Source organism: Balearica regulorum, chromosome 19 (assembly GCF_011004875.1).
Source record: "Balearica regulorum gibbericeps isolate bBalReg1 chromosome 19, bBalReg1.pri, whole genome shotgun sequence".
In the NCBI taxonomy this organism is placed as follows: domain Eukaryota; kingdom Metazoa; phylum Chordata; class Aves; order Gruiformes; family Gruidae; genus Balearica; species Balearica regulorum.
In genome coordinates, this window is record NC_046202.1 from 6,658,984 (window position 1) to 6,677,125 (window position 18,142).

The 18,142-nt window shown below is 48.1% G+C and overlaps 1 protein-coding gene across 1 annotated transcript in view; it reads right to left on the bottom strand.

The window, feature by feature from the left end:
• Positions 1 to 18,142, bottom strand: part of LRRC75A (leucine rich repeat containing 75A) — a 94,628-nt gene that overhangs the window by 61,490 nt on the left and 14,996 nt on the right. The window contains exon 2 of the mRNA XM_075771505.1: positions 1,060 to 1,188. Coding sequence (XP_075627620.1) covers positions 1,060 to 1,188 — 129 coding nt within the window. The remainder of the gene's footprint in view (positions 1 to 1,059; positions 1,189 to 18,142) is intronic.

An 18,142-nucleotide genomic window follows, 5' to 3' on the forward strand; every position in this document is an offset into this window, starting at 1 on the left:
GCATCACCAACTACAGCTCCCGCTCGCCCTACAGCCTGCACGGCACTTTGCAGAAGAAAGGTATTTCCTCTGAATGGTGCATATCTTGGATGTCTATAACCAAATCATCTGTGATGCATGACACATCACTGTAACTATAGTGCCAGGACACCTCACCCCGATTTAGAATAGCTGTGCCGTCCTCCCAGAATTACAGGTAGGGAACTGCAGCACGGGAGGACAAAGAGTTCAAAAATCCCTTGACATCTGATGCCACCTATATCTCTTGTGATCACTGGCTGGTACCTTTGGTCTTCTCTCTCACTCATCTTCCTCCTCATCCAGCGCATCCTGAGAGATCAGACATTTCGAACCTTTCCAAGCCTACGCTGCTCTGCAAATCAGACACCAACAATATTGCTTATTTAAAAGAAAGCCTGGGGAAAGAAACCTTAATTATCCAAACAGCCACTGGCCACCACGCAGAGTCATGTTTGCCATGGAAGAGAAGGGAGGGAGCTGGCCTGGGATTTTCAAAAGCCCTTATGCTGCTGTAGCTGCCAGTGAGCAAATGGGGCCAAGAGTTTTAAAAGCCCAGGGCTGCGCTCAGTGAAACCTGCTCATGTCTGAGCCCAACTGGCAGCCCATGGAGGCTGCGCTTTTTTGGGAACCTGGCCTTGAAGGCACAGCCAAGGACTCTCTCGTCATTTGGGGTCATGATAAATATCACACAAGGGCGAGGAACGGTCTGTTGCCCTTGTGAGGCAGAACGCGTTCCTGATGGGGTAAGGTCTTTAACACAGAAACATAAAGTGGCAGAAAGGAGAAATAATTTGCAAAACAAAGTGCTAACACCCAAAATACTAACAGTAGGCGAATGTCGCTTAGTCAGCTGGAAAGCCCAATACTGTGCAATCAAACCACACTCTCTGAGCAGGTCCTCTTGGTCCAAAGACACACAAGCACAGCAGTAACCAGGAGGCTTTTTCCCTGGCACTCAGGCAGAAGCTCCGCACTCCCAGCAGAGTGGTTTCCCGAGCCAGCACAGTTATGGAGGTGCGATGAGACCATGGCACCTACCGGTTTGGGGCAGTGGATGTATCTAGCGAGGCTGATGATCAAGTCATGAGTGATTGGATCCACCAGGTTTCGAAAGCTGGCGTATCGATAGAGGACATCATCCAGAGAGGTCGACTCCATTCCTAAATCCTGCAGAAATCAGAGTAAAGGAGCAATATTAGGTGGGCTGCAAAAGCCAGTGTTAGCGTGGATCTTAAAATTAGCCCACATTGGTGGTTCCCCATGAAGAAGACAGGAGGAAAGTGATCCCCACCACCACCCAACACAAGGAAGGGACACACGAGCATGTCACCCTGGGGAAAGCTGCGCTCCTGTGCTTTATCTGCTCTGCAAAGAGGCGGTAGGGCTGCAGGATGAACACCCTCGTGCTTCTCTCAAGCTGTAAATCCACCAAGCGAACAGTGTGCTTGCAACAAGGTAAAATCAAAGATGACTCCAGTGAATAGGACAGCTGACCAGCATGAAACTGGAGAGTAAATATAGTGTAGATGTGCTCTGGGTCTGCTGTGCACAGGGAGGAAGGAATAAGCCTAAAATTGCAGTGAGGGAAACAGGAGGATAAATTGGGGGGGGTGGAATCGGGAAGAGTGAAGTGCTGGACTAGGTTGCCTGGGGAAGAGGTGGAGGCTCTGCTGTTGGAGACTGGACAAGGATGTGTCAGGAACAGTTCAGATCGAGCTGATCCTGCCCTAGGGACGGATCGCAGACCTCCTGAGGTCCCCTCCAAGGCTATTTTCTAAGATTTTCAATCCTTAGACATAATAATTTGAAGAATTTTGGCAGAGAACTCATCATTATATTAAACATGTTAGTGCACAGGGACAAGGAGGGGAAGGTTATATATAGTGTACTCCTTTGACTTCAAATATTTTATTTCCACTATGTTTTGTCCCTCAGCAGCAGCCGATCAGGGGACAGGACAGCACTCCTCTCAGATGAAGACATGTTGCAGTGAGGTCCACCAGCCACCCCATAGGATAACCCCATGCCAGAGTGGCTCCATCAAGGTCTCGTCCAACACCAGAGCTCCTGGAGACCTGGCTCATTTTCCAGCTCTACCTTACAGGGTGAGCTTGAGCAAGCCACTTCCCTTTTGCCTTTTGACAGGAATAAGATGGTTTGTATTTCTCTTCAAAGCCCTGCTTTTGAAGAGTGAAGCCCAGAGGCAGCCTCTTCTACTCAGTATGGATGGGATTTAGCAAAATGAAGACCATGGGGTCCTACTGCATTTCAGGAAACTCATCTCTCCTCTGGGTAATGCATCCACCTTCCCATAGCAGAGACACCACCACACCTACCCCAAGGCATTTACACTTTCCAGATGACTACGAGACCCGGTGGGCAGGGACATATCCACGTCAAGACCTGCCTGCCATCCTGCCGTGCATTTCGGAAAGATAAGGCCCCTACACTGCCAAAACAACGTGGAAGCGGTTGGTTGACAGCCAACACTGAATAGCAGAGAGGTAAGTTGGTAAGGAAGAACTGACCACCAGCATTGCATCAGTGCAAACACTTGTGTAGGAAGCCACAACCTCTGGTCCTTCAAACCCTCACTGGCTACGAGAGCGGGTCCAGCTCTGAGTGTCTACTGCTGGTTCTTGAACCAAAACAGAGCAGAAACAAGGAATCATTTCAACTACCCACTAAAAAACAGGCAATGGTGAACTCCTCGTATCTGTATCTCCACTGGCACTGAGGAAACTGACTGCTGTCCCCCAAGAACAGCCACACTGGAGACAGAGACTTGTCCACAACTGTGTCTAATGCCAAGTCCTCCTCCCACAGAGCTGGTGGCATCTGGCATGAGGAATTTCATTACTTTCATGAAAACACACATGTCTCTGGGGGTGAAAAGGCCTGCTGCCCAGCCACGGCAGTGCTCCCAGGTATTAGTCGTGGTGCCATCAAACCAAACTGGCCCAGTTTTAGAAAGAATTTGAGGCTGAAAAGAGCTGAGCTGCAAAAATGAGATGGAAGTTTCAGGTGAAGAAGGAATGAGCAATGCAAGAAACATGCATAAAGGGGAAAGCATTTGGTGGTCTGGTTCTCTTCTTAGGGAAAACCAACCAGCTGCAGGGATGAAATATAGGAGGGGACCCTGAGGGCAAGGGGTGCTGGCGGGTGGAGCTGGGGAAAGTGGAACACAAAAGTTATTTATAAGGTGCCAGTCATAGGAAGGTGCTGTTTGGCCATATGGGAGTCTCAGTCTGGCTAAGTGACGCAATAAAAAACAAAAAAAAAAGGAAAAATTGAAAAGTGTCAGACACACAGCACAGGGCTGGGACAATCTTATTTACCATCATCTTGCAAAAAGCAGTCCTTCCTGACTCATTTTATTTATAGTTTCGACTAAGTTGTTATTTATTGAACATTTTGCACTTCTGCAGAACTTGTCATGTGAGGACATTAGAGCATCTCACGAACACAAATTGCATTTATCACCCACAACAACAAGTCCTCACACTTAGAAGCGATGCATTTAAAAGGAAAGCATGACATAGAGGCATTATCTCCCTTACAGAGCCGAGCAGAGCAGCTCAGTGAGATGTTAAGCCCTGCAGGTGTGAGAAAGGAGTCCATCTCAAACCTGTGCTACAGCCAACGCACCGTGGTTTAAATGCAGTTGTTACCCAAACAAGCAGAAGTGCAAAAGGGATGGATATAGCTGCTGTTGTAGGAAATTTAAAAAAAAAAAAAAAATCAACATGGCAGTAAGAAAGCAGCTTTATATGGTCTAAAAATAAAAACAAAAATTTAAAAAAAAAAAGGAAAAAAGATAATCACAGACCTGAGTAACCTCCCTGTGTACACGTACACATGAATAAAGACCGCACAGAAAAACAGAAATACAATTCAGGAGCTTCAACTATCAGAAATTCATGATCCCTGTCAGACCCAGGGCACAGACGGGGACAGAAACATGCGGCTGAGGGTGGGGACTGTCCCCTAAATTCCGGCAACACTTTGCAATTCGGTCAGCTTAGCTGTGTGCGTGTTAACAGCCCTGAGACCACTGTCCCCCGGCCGAGGCCCGCTGAGCTCGGCTGCTCCAGGGTCGCAGTCTGCAGCTCACTACTGACAGCCACACGCGATTTGTTAATAACTTACATGAAAATTTCCCTTTCTCCTGCCCCCCGTGCTTTAATACAGCAAATACAAGCCAATAACACCTTGGCACCCTGCAATAAATCGGAGCCCGTCCTGAGCTCAGAGATGCTCTGGCCCCAGTGAACCGCGTGGGAAGGCACATTGTACGTGCCGATGCTCTGTGACTTCAGACAGGCTGAAAATTATCATCTGCACTTCAAAAAGAAATCTTCCATATTAAGACACCGGCTGTAGCAGTCAGAGGGTGCAATTACAGCTCGTGCCACAAACAAGGTGGCAAAGTCTTCGATGTACTGGTTTCCTTGTTATTTTTAGGGCATCACCACAGCACTGACTGAGTTAACACTGGCTTTGCTGACGCTTTGACTGCAAATACGTCATTTGGTATAAAAGAGCCAAGGCAGTTAAAAAACCCACACATATGGGGCTGTTCTCCCTTGCCGGGAGCACCAAAAAAGCCCCAGAACAACAAATCCAACCAGCCACAAAACCCAACCAGCCAATGCGCTCACTGGTTGCAAGAAGGAAAAAAAAAAAAGAAAAAAAGAAAAAAGAAAAAAGAAAAAAAAAGAAAGAAAAAAGAAAAAAGAGGCTGAACCGATTTTTGATCTATTCCATGGCTTCTGCCAAGTTGGCACTTAAAAAAAGAAGAAAAGAATTAATCTCAGCGTTGAGATCTGGAGCTAAGATGATAAGATGAGGGCACGTGCTGTGCTCCCCAGGAGCTGCACTGTGACGGCCAGGCCAGCCCACCAAGACTGCTCCGGCATGGTTGGGTTTAATTAGGCTGGAAAAAATTAATTCCTTTGTTCGAGACCATCTTCCTCCTCATGTATTTCGGCACCGCATGGATCCACAGGTAACTGAGCAGAACCATGTGGGTTCAGGAGCTCGGGCTCCTCTGCAAGAGGGAAAAAAGGGAGAAATTGAAATTGTGCAGGTAATGTAGGGCAGGGAGATCCTCAAAGCAATCTCCCACTCTTTCAGGGAGAGAAACACCTCTCCTAACAACAGCGTGGATGTTACCTTCCCAGTCTAGTAGAGCTCAACATTAGGATTAAGCAAACATCAAGCAAGAGCTGAATTTGGCCCACGGTCATATGGCATCGCTGGCAAAGACCACGCACTACCAAAGGAGCTGGTTTTGGGGCTTGGTAGAAGTAATCCTGCACACACAGCTCTCGAGACACCGGGATCAAACCAGGCTTAGCATCTTGCCACTTCCCTTTAAGCATCTCAAAACTTTGACAATTTTCTCTTAAGCTAAAATTAAAACATAGAACCAATAAATCGGAAAATTTTTCCTCCTCTCTCCTGGGAGAGCTTACATTTTTCACATGAAGTATTCCCTCCTCTCTCCTGGTACATATTTTTTATGCACAGATGTCTTTCTCAGCTGCTCCCTAAATCTCTCTGCCACACCAGCATTGTCTCTTTTCCACCACATGTAATATTTTAAAGCTACTCAAGGCTGAAACTTGTTCGAGGCCAAGTGATGAGCTCATCTGCAATTTAATAACTTAACACCAGTTCATGCTGTCAGCAGCAAATCACGAATCACTAGCTTTGGAGAAAACGCCCAGCATCTGGCTCAAGTCACTTGGGTTTTTTTTCAGCACGTTCCCGTTTCCCAGGGGATCTTTACCTGAATAGCAAGTGCAACTTTCAATAGGCAGGGTGTGAGGGTTTCAAATGATGGTACCGATGAGCCAGGCAGCACCATGGCTTTCGTCGTGTAGGCTGGAGGGGTGTTTTTCTAGTGTGAACCCAAACCCCTGCACAGTGCCAAGACGGTTTGGGAAGGTTTGCGTACGCGCGGCAGGAGAAGGGGAACATCTCTGCACCCCTGAGTCACCTCGAGTCCTGACATCCCCGTGGGCGCTGGCAGGAGGCGGCAGAGAGGACATTTCAGAGCAGCATGTCCAACAGCACATCTACCCCCACAAGGCAGCTGGTGCTAACGCCCAACTTGAGCAGGATTTGGGAGCAACGACACAAAATAAGCAGAGAAAGTCAGGAATGCAGAAGTGACTGAAAGCAACCCAAAGGCTGCGAGTGGATCAAAAAGCACCGGCGAAGAAGCCGCTGACCCTGACGTGAGGCAGCTCCCTGCAACTTGAGCTGCTGCCCCTGGCTCTGTCTTACTAAACCATGCCTAATGCCTTGCTTTGCCAGGCAAGACTAAGGAGTAGGGAGAGGAGGTCACGTTGGGACTAAGTAGAAAAGCAAGTCTTGCTAAATTCACTTTGCTGTGCATCCTCCCTGCCATCAGCAGAAGTCCAGCAGAAAAACGTAATGCCTCCCTCCGCGGCAGCCAGCGATAGAAGCTTCTCAGCTACAGCCATGAAAGACGTAAGAGAACCCAACTATTTTGGAAAAACACCAAGCCAGGTGAGAGCCCATCAGTCCTGCTGCCCCACAGAGCTGATGCTGTGCTAGATGCTTTCTTCAACCTGGGTCCCTTCTGCAACCAACAACCACAGAAACAGCCCTTCCACCCCAAAACCAGCCCAAACTAAGAGCTCATCATTGACTTCCCCGGGCCAACACTACCCAAGCAATGCCATTTTCCACTGAATAAGAAAAAACAAATGCAAGGCATTTGGGAGCTGTACCCCTGGCTTATCTTTCCCTAATGCTGGGTAAACCAACTTCTTGTTCTCCTGCTCCTGCCTGTCAAAAAATGCAGCACACCAGCTAACAGTTGAGCAACAGGCTTTTGAAGCTCCAAGTTGTGTTTCCATGAGACGCAGCATTGTGTAACGCTCTCCTAAGCCACAAGGAGCCATACACAACGGAAGTCAAGCCCATTTTCACTTATTAAACTATTTATCACTGCAAATTGCATTGCAATTAGAGGAAAATTCAGCAGGTCCGTGTGAGAAGTCATACGATAAAGCAGGTTATGCTGTTGCTGCTTTCATTAACGCAGAGCGAATGCAGTTACCGGCTGCCCAAATGAGGTTACTGTGTAAAATATCACCCTGAGCTCTTGCAATCACGGCTGCTCATAAATATCCTGATAGCTGCTATTTTGGCCAGCATCTCTTCCAAAACTGTTTCTTATCTCCACTAATAGCCAGGGCAGCATAATGAATTTCCAGGCGGAGAGGTTGGTATTATAAACAAGGGTCGGGCATGAAGGAAGAGAAGGATTAATATTGTGGGCAATCAATCATCTGCAGCAACTTATTTGGGAAAAATGATTTCATGAGGTGAGCATTAGCAATGCAGTGAGTAAGGTCAGCTCAGAGAGACAGGCATGTGAGACGTGACTCAACAGCGAGCACAACGTGGGTTGCTCAAAGGCGACGGGGTTGGTTTTCTTGATGGAGGACATATTTAGTTGCTCAACCCCCATGCTTTGTGAAGTACCCCCTTGAAAACAAGCAAACAAAATATTTCTTGCCTTTGATCTTTAGGATGTTCGACTCCATCACAAATCCTCCAATGTCTGGTTGACTTATGAGGTTAGGAAGCCACCATAAAACTTGGTATTTATGGATTTGCCAGCTGCAATCGGCCATGGCTGGCCACAGCGTCTAGGATCAGCTTCCACCTGTTTTGCACATGATGAGCCCTCCAGCATTTGCTTCACAGCCAATACGTTTGGTGCTGCTTTACTTTCCTATGAGATAAGACCGTGCAATGTGGAAGTGCATTGCTGGAAAGATTATCTGCCTGGTGCATTTATTGCAGCCTAACAGCTCTGGTCACCTGCGTACAACCCCTATAAACCATACGTTTATACATTGCAATAAGGTGTTTTACACATGCTATAAACAGCTTAATTCTTAACTGGGTATCCTAAGGAAACAAGGCTGAAATAGTCATGCTGTCCATCCATCTCGTCCTCCTCTTCCCCAAACAGCTTTTTAACACAGGAACCGATTTCATGGGTTGAGAGAGGAGTAAAGCATCTGAAAGGTAATGACATTCCAACAGGTTTTGGGAAAAAACAGACCTCAGCAATGCAAAGATGCCCAAGTTAGCACCTTCAAAGAGGGAAGGCAGCGTTTAGCAGCCACGCACAGCTTGGCCGTGACCAGTACATCTGGATGAAGCATCGCCAAAAGCACCCTGGGAACCTCCAAACAAACCAGAAATTGCTACTGCAAATTTCTATATCTAATCCACCAGAATGATGAAAAAAACTGAGTTTCAAGATGTGGGATATTTTCCATTTAACAGGGTTAATATTGGTTTAGAACCAACGATTGCTCATTCAAGCCTCAAGTGAGGTTGCAGTTTGAGAACAGAGTCAATGTTTCAGGGAAGAAGTAAACATTTCCCTGGCAGATTGACTCAAATAATAAATGGTGGAAGCTTGAACCCCCTCCAGGAGGCTGGAATTATAGAAACTTGGAGAGACGGATTAATGGGCAGAGATATGATGCTGCCATCCAGATAATAAACAACTGCGAATAAGGGATTTGCAGAAGAATGCACTGCGTTTATTTTAAACTGCGAGGCAAATGCAATTAACCCAATTGGAGTTTGGCCAGACCGCAGCTAACAGACTTCTTCAGAAAAGTGCCTGTGGATATTTAATGAGAAGAGATGGCCTCAGCTACCCATCCCATCTTGATTTACAGAGCCAGTGGGATCCCAGTATAGAAAAAAGCTCGGAAACACCATCTGAGGAAGGTGACTCCAGGAGTTGCTTTGAACAATTCAAACAATTTAGATCCATCACTGCCTTTAACACAAGTGTTTGTCTTAAGCTCACAAAATATTATTCACGCATCCCTTCTAAACCAGCCAGAGCTGCCCGCATCCCAGTTTCCCATCCAACCTGATGCATCAATCTGGGACCGTCGCTCCAGCTGGGGCTCCAACCCCAAGCCAGGATCCTGCTGGCCACACAGAGCCTGCACCAGATGGCTTCTGGTGGGACTTGTCGCTTATTCCTCCAGCTCCCCAGACGGATGGGTGACAGCAGCAACCTCCCACCAGTCTCAGCCCTAAGACGCAAGAGCCTCTTTTGCTCTGCACCAGAACACTCCCAGGGAGAGTGATCCCCCATGGTTTTCCTTCTGCAAAGGAAAGACAGGAGCAGAAAAAGCTGCATATCTAAGGGCAAGATGTGGACGAGGCTGTGAGCAAACACACCAGCGTCTCCAGTTTGTTAACAGCTGAGTGCAAACACCAAAGGGCCACTGTCATGGCCTCCTCATCTCCTGCTAGCCAACTACACATCACATGGCTAAAATCCAAAGAAAAAGGTTAATGCATCAACCCTGCAAGACACCCACCCTATTAACTCGGCTCCTGCTGCTGGAACTCCCATTAACAACTCCGCAATGAAGCAGTAAAAGGAAATATAACAAATTTAATCAAGCATCTGCCATTTCCATCCTCATGTGTCTGCTCAAAGAGCTTGCTGGAGCAACCCAGATGCCAGCTGGAACATCCAAACCACAGGTCAGAAGCAGAAACTTCAATTTATCATTCTTTTTGCTCTGTGACCAGTACCTTTGACTATTAAAGGCAGCAGGGGTTGCACAGGGACTCGTGCCCCAGCACGGGTCAGTCCCTGATCCCCAAGATGAAGGCTAGGTACCTCTCTCCCCCCTGCCACCCCACATGCAAAAAAAAAAAACCAAAACCCATATTTTCCCCTTGAAAAACTCTGAGATCTCTGTCAGAAAATGCACTTACAGGACAGGACACATCTCATCTCCTGCCAGGTAAGGATCCAGGCTTGTCGCCTAAGCTCAGTCTACTGTCAATTCCTATGAAGAAGATGATTCATCCTATTCTAAGCCAGCTGGGCTGAGTCAGTCTCTGGATGTGGCTGTCTCTATCAGTTATCTGCCAAGAAAAGCCCCTCTAATTAGCTTATCCTAGACATTTCATGTTTAGGCAACTGGAGCAGGAAAATCCCACTCATACTGTTCTCACCTTTGTTTTCCAGCACAGCAAGCGCAGAGCTCTGCATGACTTTCGTACCTGCTCACCCAGCCAAAGAACAGCCCCATCTGTTTTGCAGCTGATCGTCCATCAATACTAGTTACATTTCTGAGTCTTGCTTTAGGCCCCCGCTGTTGTGTTGGAGGTAACCGGGAGCTCAAACAACTCTTGTCCTTAGAAGGTGACAGTAGATGCCTTATGGGCACCAAAGGCTTTTATTTGTGCGTGCAGATATTGTACGATGTGTTCACATGCACTAAATGCTCACACATGTCTTTGTAATAAGTATTTACGGGAACATTTTAAAAAAAAAAAAAAAAAGGCAGAACTGAGATCCTTGCAGGAAAGGGGAAGAGGTTTCCAAATAGAAGATGACACTGTCAGATGGGGAGGAATTGCTTGCCTTCATAATTTCCACTGCCTGTTGGAGACGGCCCCGATGTCTGGGCATACAGTAAGTGAACAATTCCTGATACAAGAGCAGCGTTCACAATCACACATCTTTCCCTGTTTGAAATTACAGACGACTCCCCTCGCACACGCTACAATTGACGAGAGTTCTTGGAGCAACGCCGCATCTATGAGCACTTCATGCAATCTGCTCCTTATCCCCCACCTGCACGCACTGCGTTTCATTAACAGTAATGAGCCAAATCCCCTGGCTTTACACATCCCTGGAAATATCTCTGCTAAGGGCTATGCTAAGAAAAGAGTCCAAAAAGGTCAACTCGGATGGCCCAACCTTAACAATGAATCAGACAGGCAACAAGGCTTGAGCGACTGTGCTGTCTGTCTGTCCTTCCACCTCTCTGTCCTTCCCCAGGTAACTCTGTGCGTCAGCCAGCCTCATTCAACTATGGGAAAGGGGCAAAACTCTCAAAAGTAATTAATGTCCTGCAAGTTTTAAGGAAACAGTATCAGGGGAAGGAAGAGACCCCAGTAAGGGAAGGACCAGGACTTGGCTGTGGGACACCCAGCATGGCAGCAGACAGATGGACAGGAGGACAGATGGTCCACAGCTGCCATCAGGATTGCCCAGCTGGGATCTCAAGGAGGACACTGGGAGAAGCTGGATTTTCCTAGAGCTGAGGTTTGGCTGATGTGATGGACAACCACGATAAGCCTGCAGGAGAGCCAGCCTCAGCTGGCCCTGCGCTGGGGACCACCCTCTTTTCTAAACAGAAAAGATGCGAGAAGGGGATTTCTCACCTCACACTCTATCCTGCTCTAATCCAGCCACTTTCTCCAAGTTGCCCTTACTTCACAGATTAACCCAAGGCAGCACGAGCTGCCTGGCTCTGGCATTAATTCTGCTGAGCCAGCCTCCAGTTAGGGGAAAGCAGGATTTATTGCCTCAGCCCACTTGAGCCCCATCCCCTGTTCCCAGCAGCTGGCACCATGAGAGATTTCAGGAGGAGGTCAGCACGGGTCTCCTTCTGGAGGGAGAAGGAGGATCCCCAATCCTGCCCGCCAGGTGAAAAGCCCTCTCTTAGCACAGCGGAATCAGCTGCTCCCAGGAGAAGGCGAACCCAATGCAGCCAAGTACAGAAGGAATTGCAAATCACGGCTGAAAAGTCACCTTTGCTTTTCTACCCATTCAAAATGCTGCTTTGTGAAGATCTCCCCTCCTCTCCTCAGCCAGGAGAGCTATTGCAATCCAATGATGGAAGAAGAAACCTGATAATTTCAGGGGATCAATCAGGTCTGTGTTCGCAGCGCTGCCAAAAATGCTGAGATGGGGATTACCCACACCTATGTGATACGGGGGTTTTGTTTTGATGCGCAGCCCTGCTAAGCAGTGAGCGTGCAGACAGCCACACGAACCACTGGGAAACACTCCCACATCATCCCCAAGTACTGAAATTCCCAGACACATCACACTGAACCTGCAGCATCGATAATGATGTTACCGTATCACCAGGAAGCCTCCTGGTCCCCCCTCAGCACCCAAAAGTAATCAATCCATTACTGCCCATACAATGAGAGCTTGCGATCCAATAACTGCTATCTAAAACCTGGTTTCACTTCCAAGCGCTGGGTTGATTATTATTGCATTAGCTATGGAGGGATGTATTGTAACCGCTCAGTGACTGGTAAGCTCTACTTCAAAGGGACTGAATTTCAGCAATGGAAGACTATACAAATGCTTCGACAATTGCTCTGGGATCCTTCAAAGCAGATAGGTGCTAGAATAAAACCTAAGATCTTATTGATATAGGTGTTAGTAAAAATAAGCGTCAATGATTCCTCAACAGAGCTCTTTTCCAGAATAGGTTATTCAAGGGAAGTAATTTAAGACATCTTTGAGAGAGAGAAATATTCAATCAACTCTTTCAACTGGCTGCCACGGAATAATTTGAACCTTACAAAAAGCTCATTTAAATGGACAAATTGCAGCTGACTCCAATCAAAACACATCAAGCCTTTTTTTGTGCCATTTATGCCACCGTGGGAGCCTGGGTGGGAGAAGCGCAGGGACAGAAACGGGTTTGGATAGATTGCGGCAATGGAAGAGCCAGACACCACAACGTGCACCACTGGCGCTACCCAAAGCACGCCAAATACATCTCCAATGCACTGCCGTGCTCTTGGGCTGCCACGGGGACCTCTGGAAAGCAAACACATGGCTGAATCACAAGGCGACCATGTTGGTCCTGCTGCTGCCCCGAGGCTTCATGCCCTACCTCATTCCTCCCAAAAACAGAGCTCCGTCTTCTTCGCTTCCCCTCACCCAAACGTGCACCGAATGAACTGCACTGGCATCTCCACGTTGGCCAGACCTAAGCGTCAAGTGCCTGAAAGCAGCTGAAGGAGCAATCTTGATTCCCTGATCCACAGCAGGTCTTCTCATCTCAGCCTCGGTTTGCAGGCACACGGACACCTGAAATCTGGGTACATCATTGTTTTTCTACCAGCAAATAGAGCAGAGTTACTCTTTCCAGCTACCTTGCTGCACTTAACACAAGAATCTGGCTACATATCGCTGCGAGAAGACATGTATTAGAGATTTTGTAAAACCTTATGAGAGAACAAGATACAGGTAGATTTTAGCTCAAAGCAAGAGATAACAAAATAGGGTTGAACTCGACATCGAAATAAAACCTCCCTGCCTCTTTTCTGCATTCAGACTTATCCTGAGTTAACAACAGACTATTCCACACCAAGGATGAAGCCTCTTTCTACTCTTGGTATCTTCTCAACAGTAAAAAGAGGCTTCCGGCAAAGGAGCAAAACAAACAAATCCAAACTAACTCGTTTTCTTACTTAAGACAGAGCAACGGGAATGGAATAAAAAAGGTTTCCACAGCTTCTAACATCTTGCCAAGAAGGCCAGCATCACACAAGTAATTAATATGGACAACATGAATTTCAATTCTTTCATTTGCAAATCCAGCATCACAGTTAATCTCAAACGTGGACAAAGTCCATTAATAAAGCAGATTCATATAATGGGATTCAAAGCAATGGCAAATCAATACATAACGCACTTGTACGCTAGAATAATCTATGCTTTGCATAATAATCATGGTAACTGTAATGCTGTGTATTTATATGGAGACACATTCAACACCAGCCCAGGCCACCTAATGAGCAGTGAGATGCAGCCGGCACTGGGAACAAGCGGCCGCTGAAGAACTACCCAGCAAGAAAACCAGATAAACGTGTGTACAAAGAGGTTGCAGCAGGGAGAAGAAATCAAGGAGGATGCTATTCAACACAGAGGGCTGGCACTCCTCACTTCACCCGGAAGAAGGGAAAAGGATATATTATGTGCCATCATGCCCTTGGGATTGTGATTAAAAAAAAAAGCTTCCACCACTGGACGGAGATGCACACCCAAGGTTACCATCCAACGTGTTCCCAAAAGCCATGCAGAGGGCAGGGGTTGTCTGAGCAGTGCAGAGAAGGGACAAACTCCTCAGCAATCCCATTTCATGAATTAGACTTGGAGCTGGCGGCTTGTTTCCCTCCAGACACTGACAGCAGGCGGTTCAGAAGCAGTTTCATTAAACACCCACCAGGCGGTTCAGAAGCAGTTTCATTAAACACCCACCACAAGCTTTTGCACAAACATACCCACCGCGCCAAGCCAGAGAGCTATCCCCCTAATTACGGGATGATAACAGACATGCTCTGCAACCAGCCACATCCACACACGTCCAGCCTAGGGAAAAGTAGGGGTATCGCCCACTTATCCAATTAACTCCTAATCAAGGCTGTGAAATGCCTTTTTCACAGGAGCTGTGCCTAAAAGCATGTGATGCCAAGGGGATACGCAGCATGAGAGCCCTCTTCTCCAGGAGATGCCTGTCCCCGGAGCTCATCAGCTGCTGGTGGGACCTTTCCTCTGTCCTTCTCTGCCAGCTCAGGTGCGTTTACTGCGACACACTGATCCCACCTCATCCCCTCTTTCACTTAACCACTGCCCTTCTTGTCATCTTTGATGCCCCAAAGCCTCTGCAGGGTATATGCAGAGTGTCTTATGGAGAAACTGAGTCTGAGCAAGTTAAACCCACATCCCCAGGCTCACACTGCTGCCTTCTGCCTTTAATGTCCACATTTACCAACACCCTTAGTTGGGAGGCCACAGTTCTGCTCTCCTCCTCCTCCTTCGGGATATCTTATCTCATGTTTGCCAAGTCAGAAAACCACTTAAATACCTGATTAACTACAAGCACATGTTTAAGCCCCACTGAAGCCAAAGGGCTTTGATTAGCAGACCACTTAATACAGGTTTTTGCTAAGCAAAACTTCTCTGCCACTGCCCTCTCCTCCCCAGTCCCTTCACAGCAGCACAGGGTACAACTTGAGAAGCAACAGCCAGGACACGCTGTGGCCATCAGCTTGCCAGAGGGAAATGCAGTTTAAGAGATCAGCAGAAGACAATTTAGCACAAAAGCAGGCACGAGACCCCAGGAGACACAGGCAATTTGCAGGCTGGGCTGGTCCGAGAAGCGCTCTGCCCTGCGAGAGCCAGCGCACTAACTCGCCAGCAAACATTTCCAGTAAGCGCTATTAAGATCCTCCTCTTCATTTCACCACACATCCCTGCAGAAGGGCTTGAGGGTGGTGGCTGTGAGGGATGTTTAACCCACGCGTGGCCAGAGACCCCTGCACTTGGTCAAGAAGAGAAATTCATCCCAGGTTTCATTTGTGGTGATGGACAGACACGGAAAATAAACAGCGTCTCTGCTGTGCTCCATGCCTCTTGCCCTGCTTGCAGGCTCTGGGACCTCTACAAGGGCGAAGAGGTGCTGTCTGCACCCCCAAACCCACAGCAGCACCCCCAAGGCAGACAGGCTGGGGGGCGGCAGGGAGAAGCAAGCACATCCCCTCCTGCCCACCCGGGGGGTTGCCTCCTGCTTGGAAAGGCAGCAGTATATCTCATTCAGCTGTAAGAGGTGTCAAAGTCAATCCCCTCTGATTAAAAATGAGAATATTTCTGCTTTGTTTCACAGTCAGGGCCATTAAGCTGCTCTTGTTGATATTTGATTTCCCAGCGAAGATGCTGGCAGCGTGTGCCAAATGAACTCGGGATGACCTAGACAGAAAACATACCTTTGCCCAGGAAGCTTCTGTGAAGGAAATTCAGCACGTCATGGGTTTGTGGCAGTGCAATGCCCAGCAGATGATAGCACACTGTTAGCTGACACTTGTGTGTGATAACAACCACGCTTTAAGCTCACTTTGCAGGAGACGGCTTCATCGAAAATCTGCTGCTTCCACTGCTGAGTCATGCCAGAGCTTGTGCACTTCTAGCTGATGCAATGCAGATTTCAGTACGGGCTTTTACTTCTTGTAGCTCCCAACCTGATTAGGAGTTTCCTTCCACCAGTGGCTTCTACCCACTAGGTAGGGTTGGGGTCCAGGATGAGGACCAAAAGGACCACCAGTCAGTCCCAGTAACAAGTCAGGAGGCAGCTCTAGAAGAGGATTACAGTGGAGACCATGATTCCTGTGTCAGCTCCTATTCTGTTTCACACCCATGGGAGCACGACTGAGCTCCAACCAAGCCCTGGCACTGAGGATAAAAGCCTGGACTTGCACAGTTGGTTTGGCGTGGTCAGAGAGGCCAAGACACAAAAAGAAAATAGTGTCGGCAGTGAGCTGTGGTTCATGGTGCTCCACTGAGCTGCACCAAGTGAGGTCCACCATGCCCTGCACAGCACCCTGCCTCCTCCTCCACCTGGGGCTGATCTGCATCTCCCAAACACCCAGCTCCACACAAATGGGTTCCCTCGTTAGGAAGGTAGAGCCTTTGCACCAGCAAAGAGTCACTGTTTGCACAGAACAGGCACCACTGACTCAACCATTAGATATCCTGTCTGGAACCAGCCAAAGCAGGAGTTTCCACTGAGGCATGGGGGTGCTTGACAGGCTCCAGGGGTTTCCTCTTTGGAGAGCAACAGTAAGGGATGAAAGGATGAAAGAACAGCTAGTGCTTCACTCTGTGATTTTTGGCACTGGTTTTCTTTCAGATAGAAGAGCCTGTGCTTCCAGCAAAGGTGCTGACATAAATCTCCATGGCATAGTTCTGGGATGAAGGCTTGTAGCATCCAGCATGTTAGCTGGTCAGCCCTTCCATCCCATGGCTTGAGATTGTTCTCAGTACATGCTGTTGGCTTTTCCTTTGTTAACTGTACTGCAGATCCTTCCTCCTCCAGTAACTCCTGGCATCCTTTTGAATTTCACCCCCCCAGACCTGGCTGTTGACCCCCAACACTGCTGCCCACACCAGCGGGGTCCAACACGCACGAGCCCATGGCTCATGCTGACTTTTGCTTGTTCGCTGTGAGGAGCCAATTTCTGGAGCAGGTTTTGCGCCTGGGAAACTTGCCTAGGAGCTCTGCTCATGTAGTCTGCAGGGACAGCCTAAACCTCCCCTCACACAAACCTTGGAACATCATCAGCAAAGCACCCAGCAAGAAAAGCCTCTGTCTCCATGCCCTGGGCTATTTCCTTATTTCCTTACAATGTGACACCACCACAGGAAGCATCCCCAGCCAGAAGCAGAGGCCAGAAGTGCCGACAGTAACGGAGTACCCTGCTAATCCCTCGTCCTTCTCCGCGGGTGGTTGAGCCTTCCTGTGAAAACTAAACTAGACCCCATGAAATGCTGTAGCCAAATAATATTTCCACAGGTGCTAGAACAGTCTTTGGCTGGAAATTCTCACCACAGCTCCAGCGTTACATGCCAGGAACATTTATTTTCCAACTTCAAAATAGCCAACATTAATATTTTTGACCACCAGTTTCTCCTGAAGTTAACAGCAGAGAAAGAAGAACCCTAAAAGCCTTCAGGACACAGGACCAACTTCTCTAATATCGTTTTCCAGATACAACTGCAGGGCTGAATAATTGCTGAAACCTGATGCAAGACGACGAGCTGAGCAAGAGCAAAGCCAGGATGAGCTCATTGCGCAGCCCCATCCGCCAGCGAGCCAAGCCTTCCCTTCCCTGCTACGGTCCCACTGAGACATCCACAACCCTGGCCTGAAATTCCTCAACTGGCCACGAAACAGCTGATTTCAATATCAAGACAGCACCGAGACGTGACTAATACAGTCATTGGGCTGGTTTCCAAGTGTAGAAGCAACTGGCCCGTGGTGAACCAGACACCTACAGCCTCGCACACGAGATGCGGGTAAAGCACAGCATTCGCCATGGGCTGGAGTGGCATTTGACACACGATAGCACCAAACAAGTCTTGGGACCTTCTTCCCCCCAAGAAACGCCAGGGAATCATGCTTAAGGAAAGACTCCTTTTGTACGACATTAGACAAGAAGAAAAAAACCTTGTTTCTCTCTGAAGGTGCCACAGGCTGATCCAAAACCACCACTGACAAGTAGAGAAGGGTGGAAAAACCTACTTCTGAGGGCCAGCAGGCTGACAAGCAGACTCAATTTGCTTTCCTTTTTTTTCCCCTTATCTTTCCCGACATGCATGTTCAGAAAGAGATAACCAGCAGGTGCCCCGAGCCCTCCTCGCAGCTCTGCCACCTCCAGAAACCACCACCCCTGTTCTTGGGACCTTCCCTGCTCCAGCAGACGCTCCCCT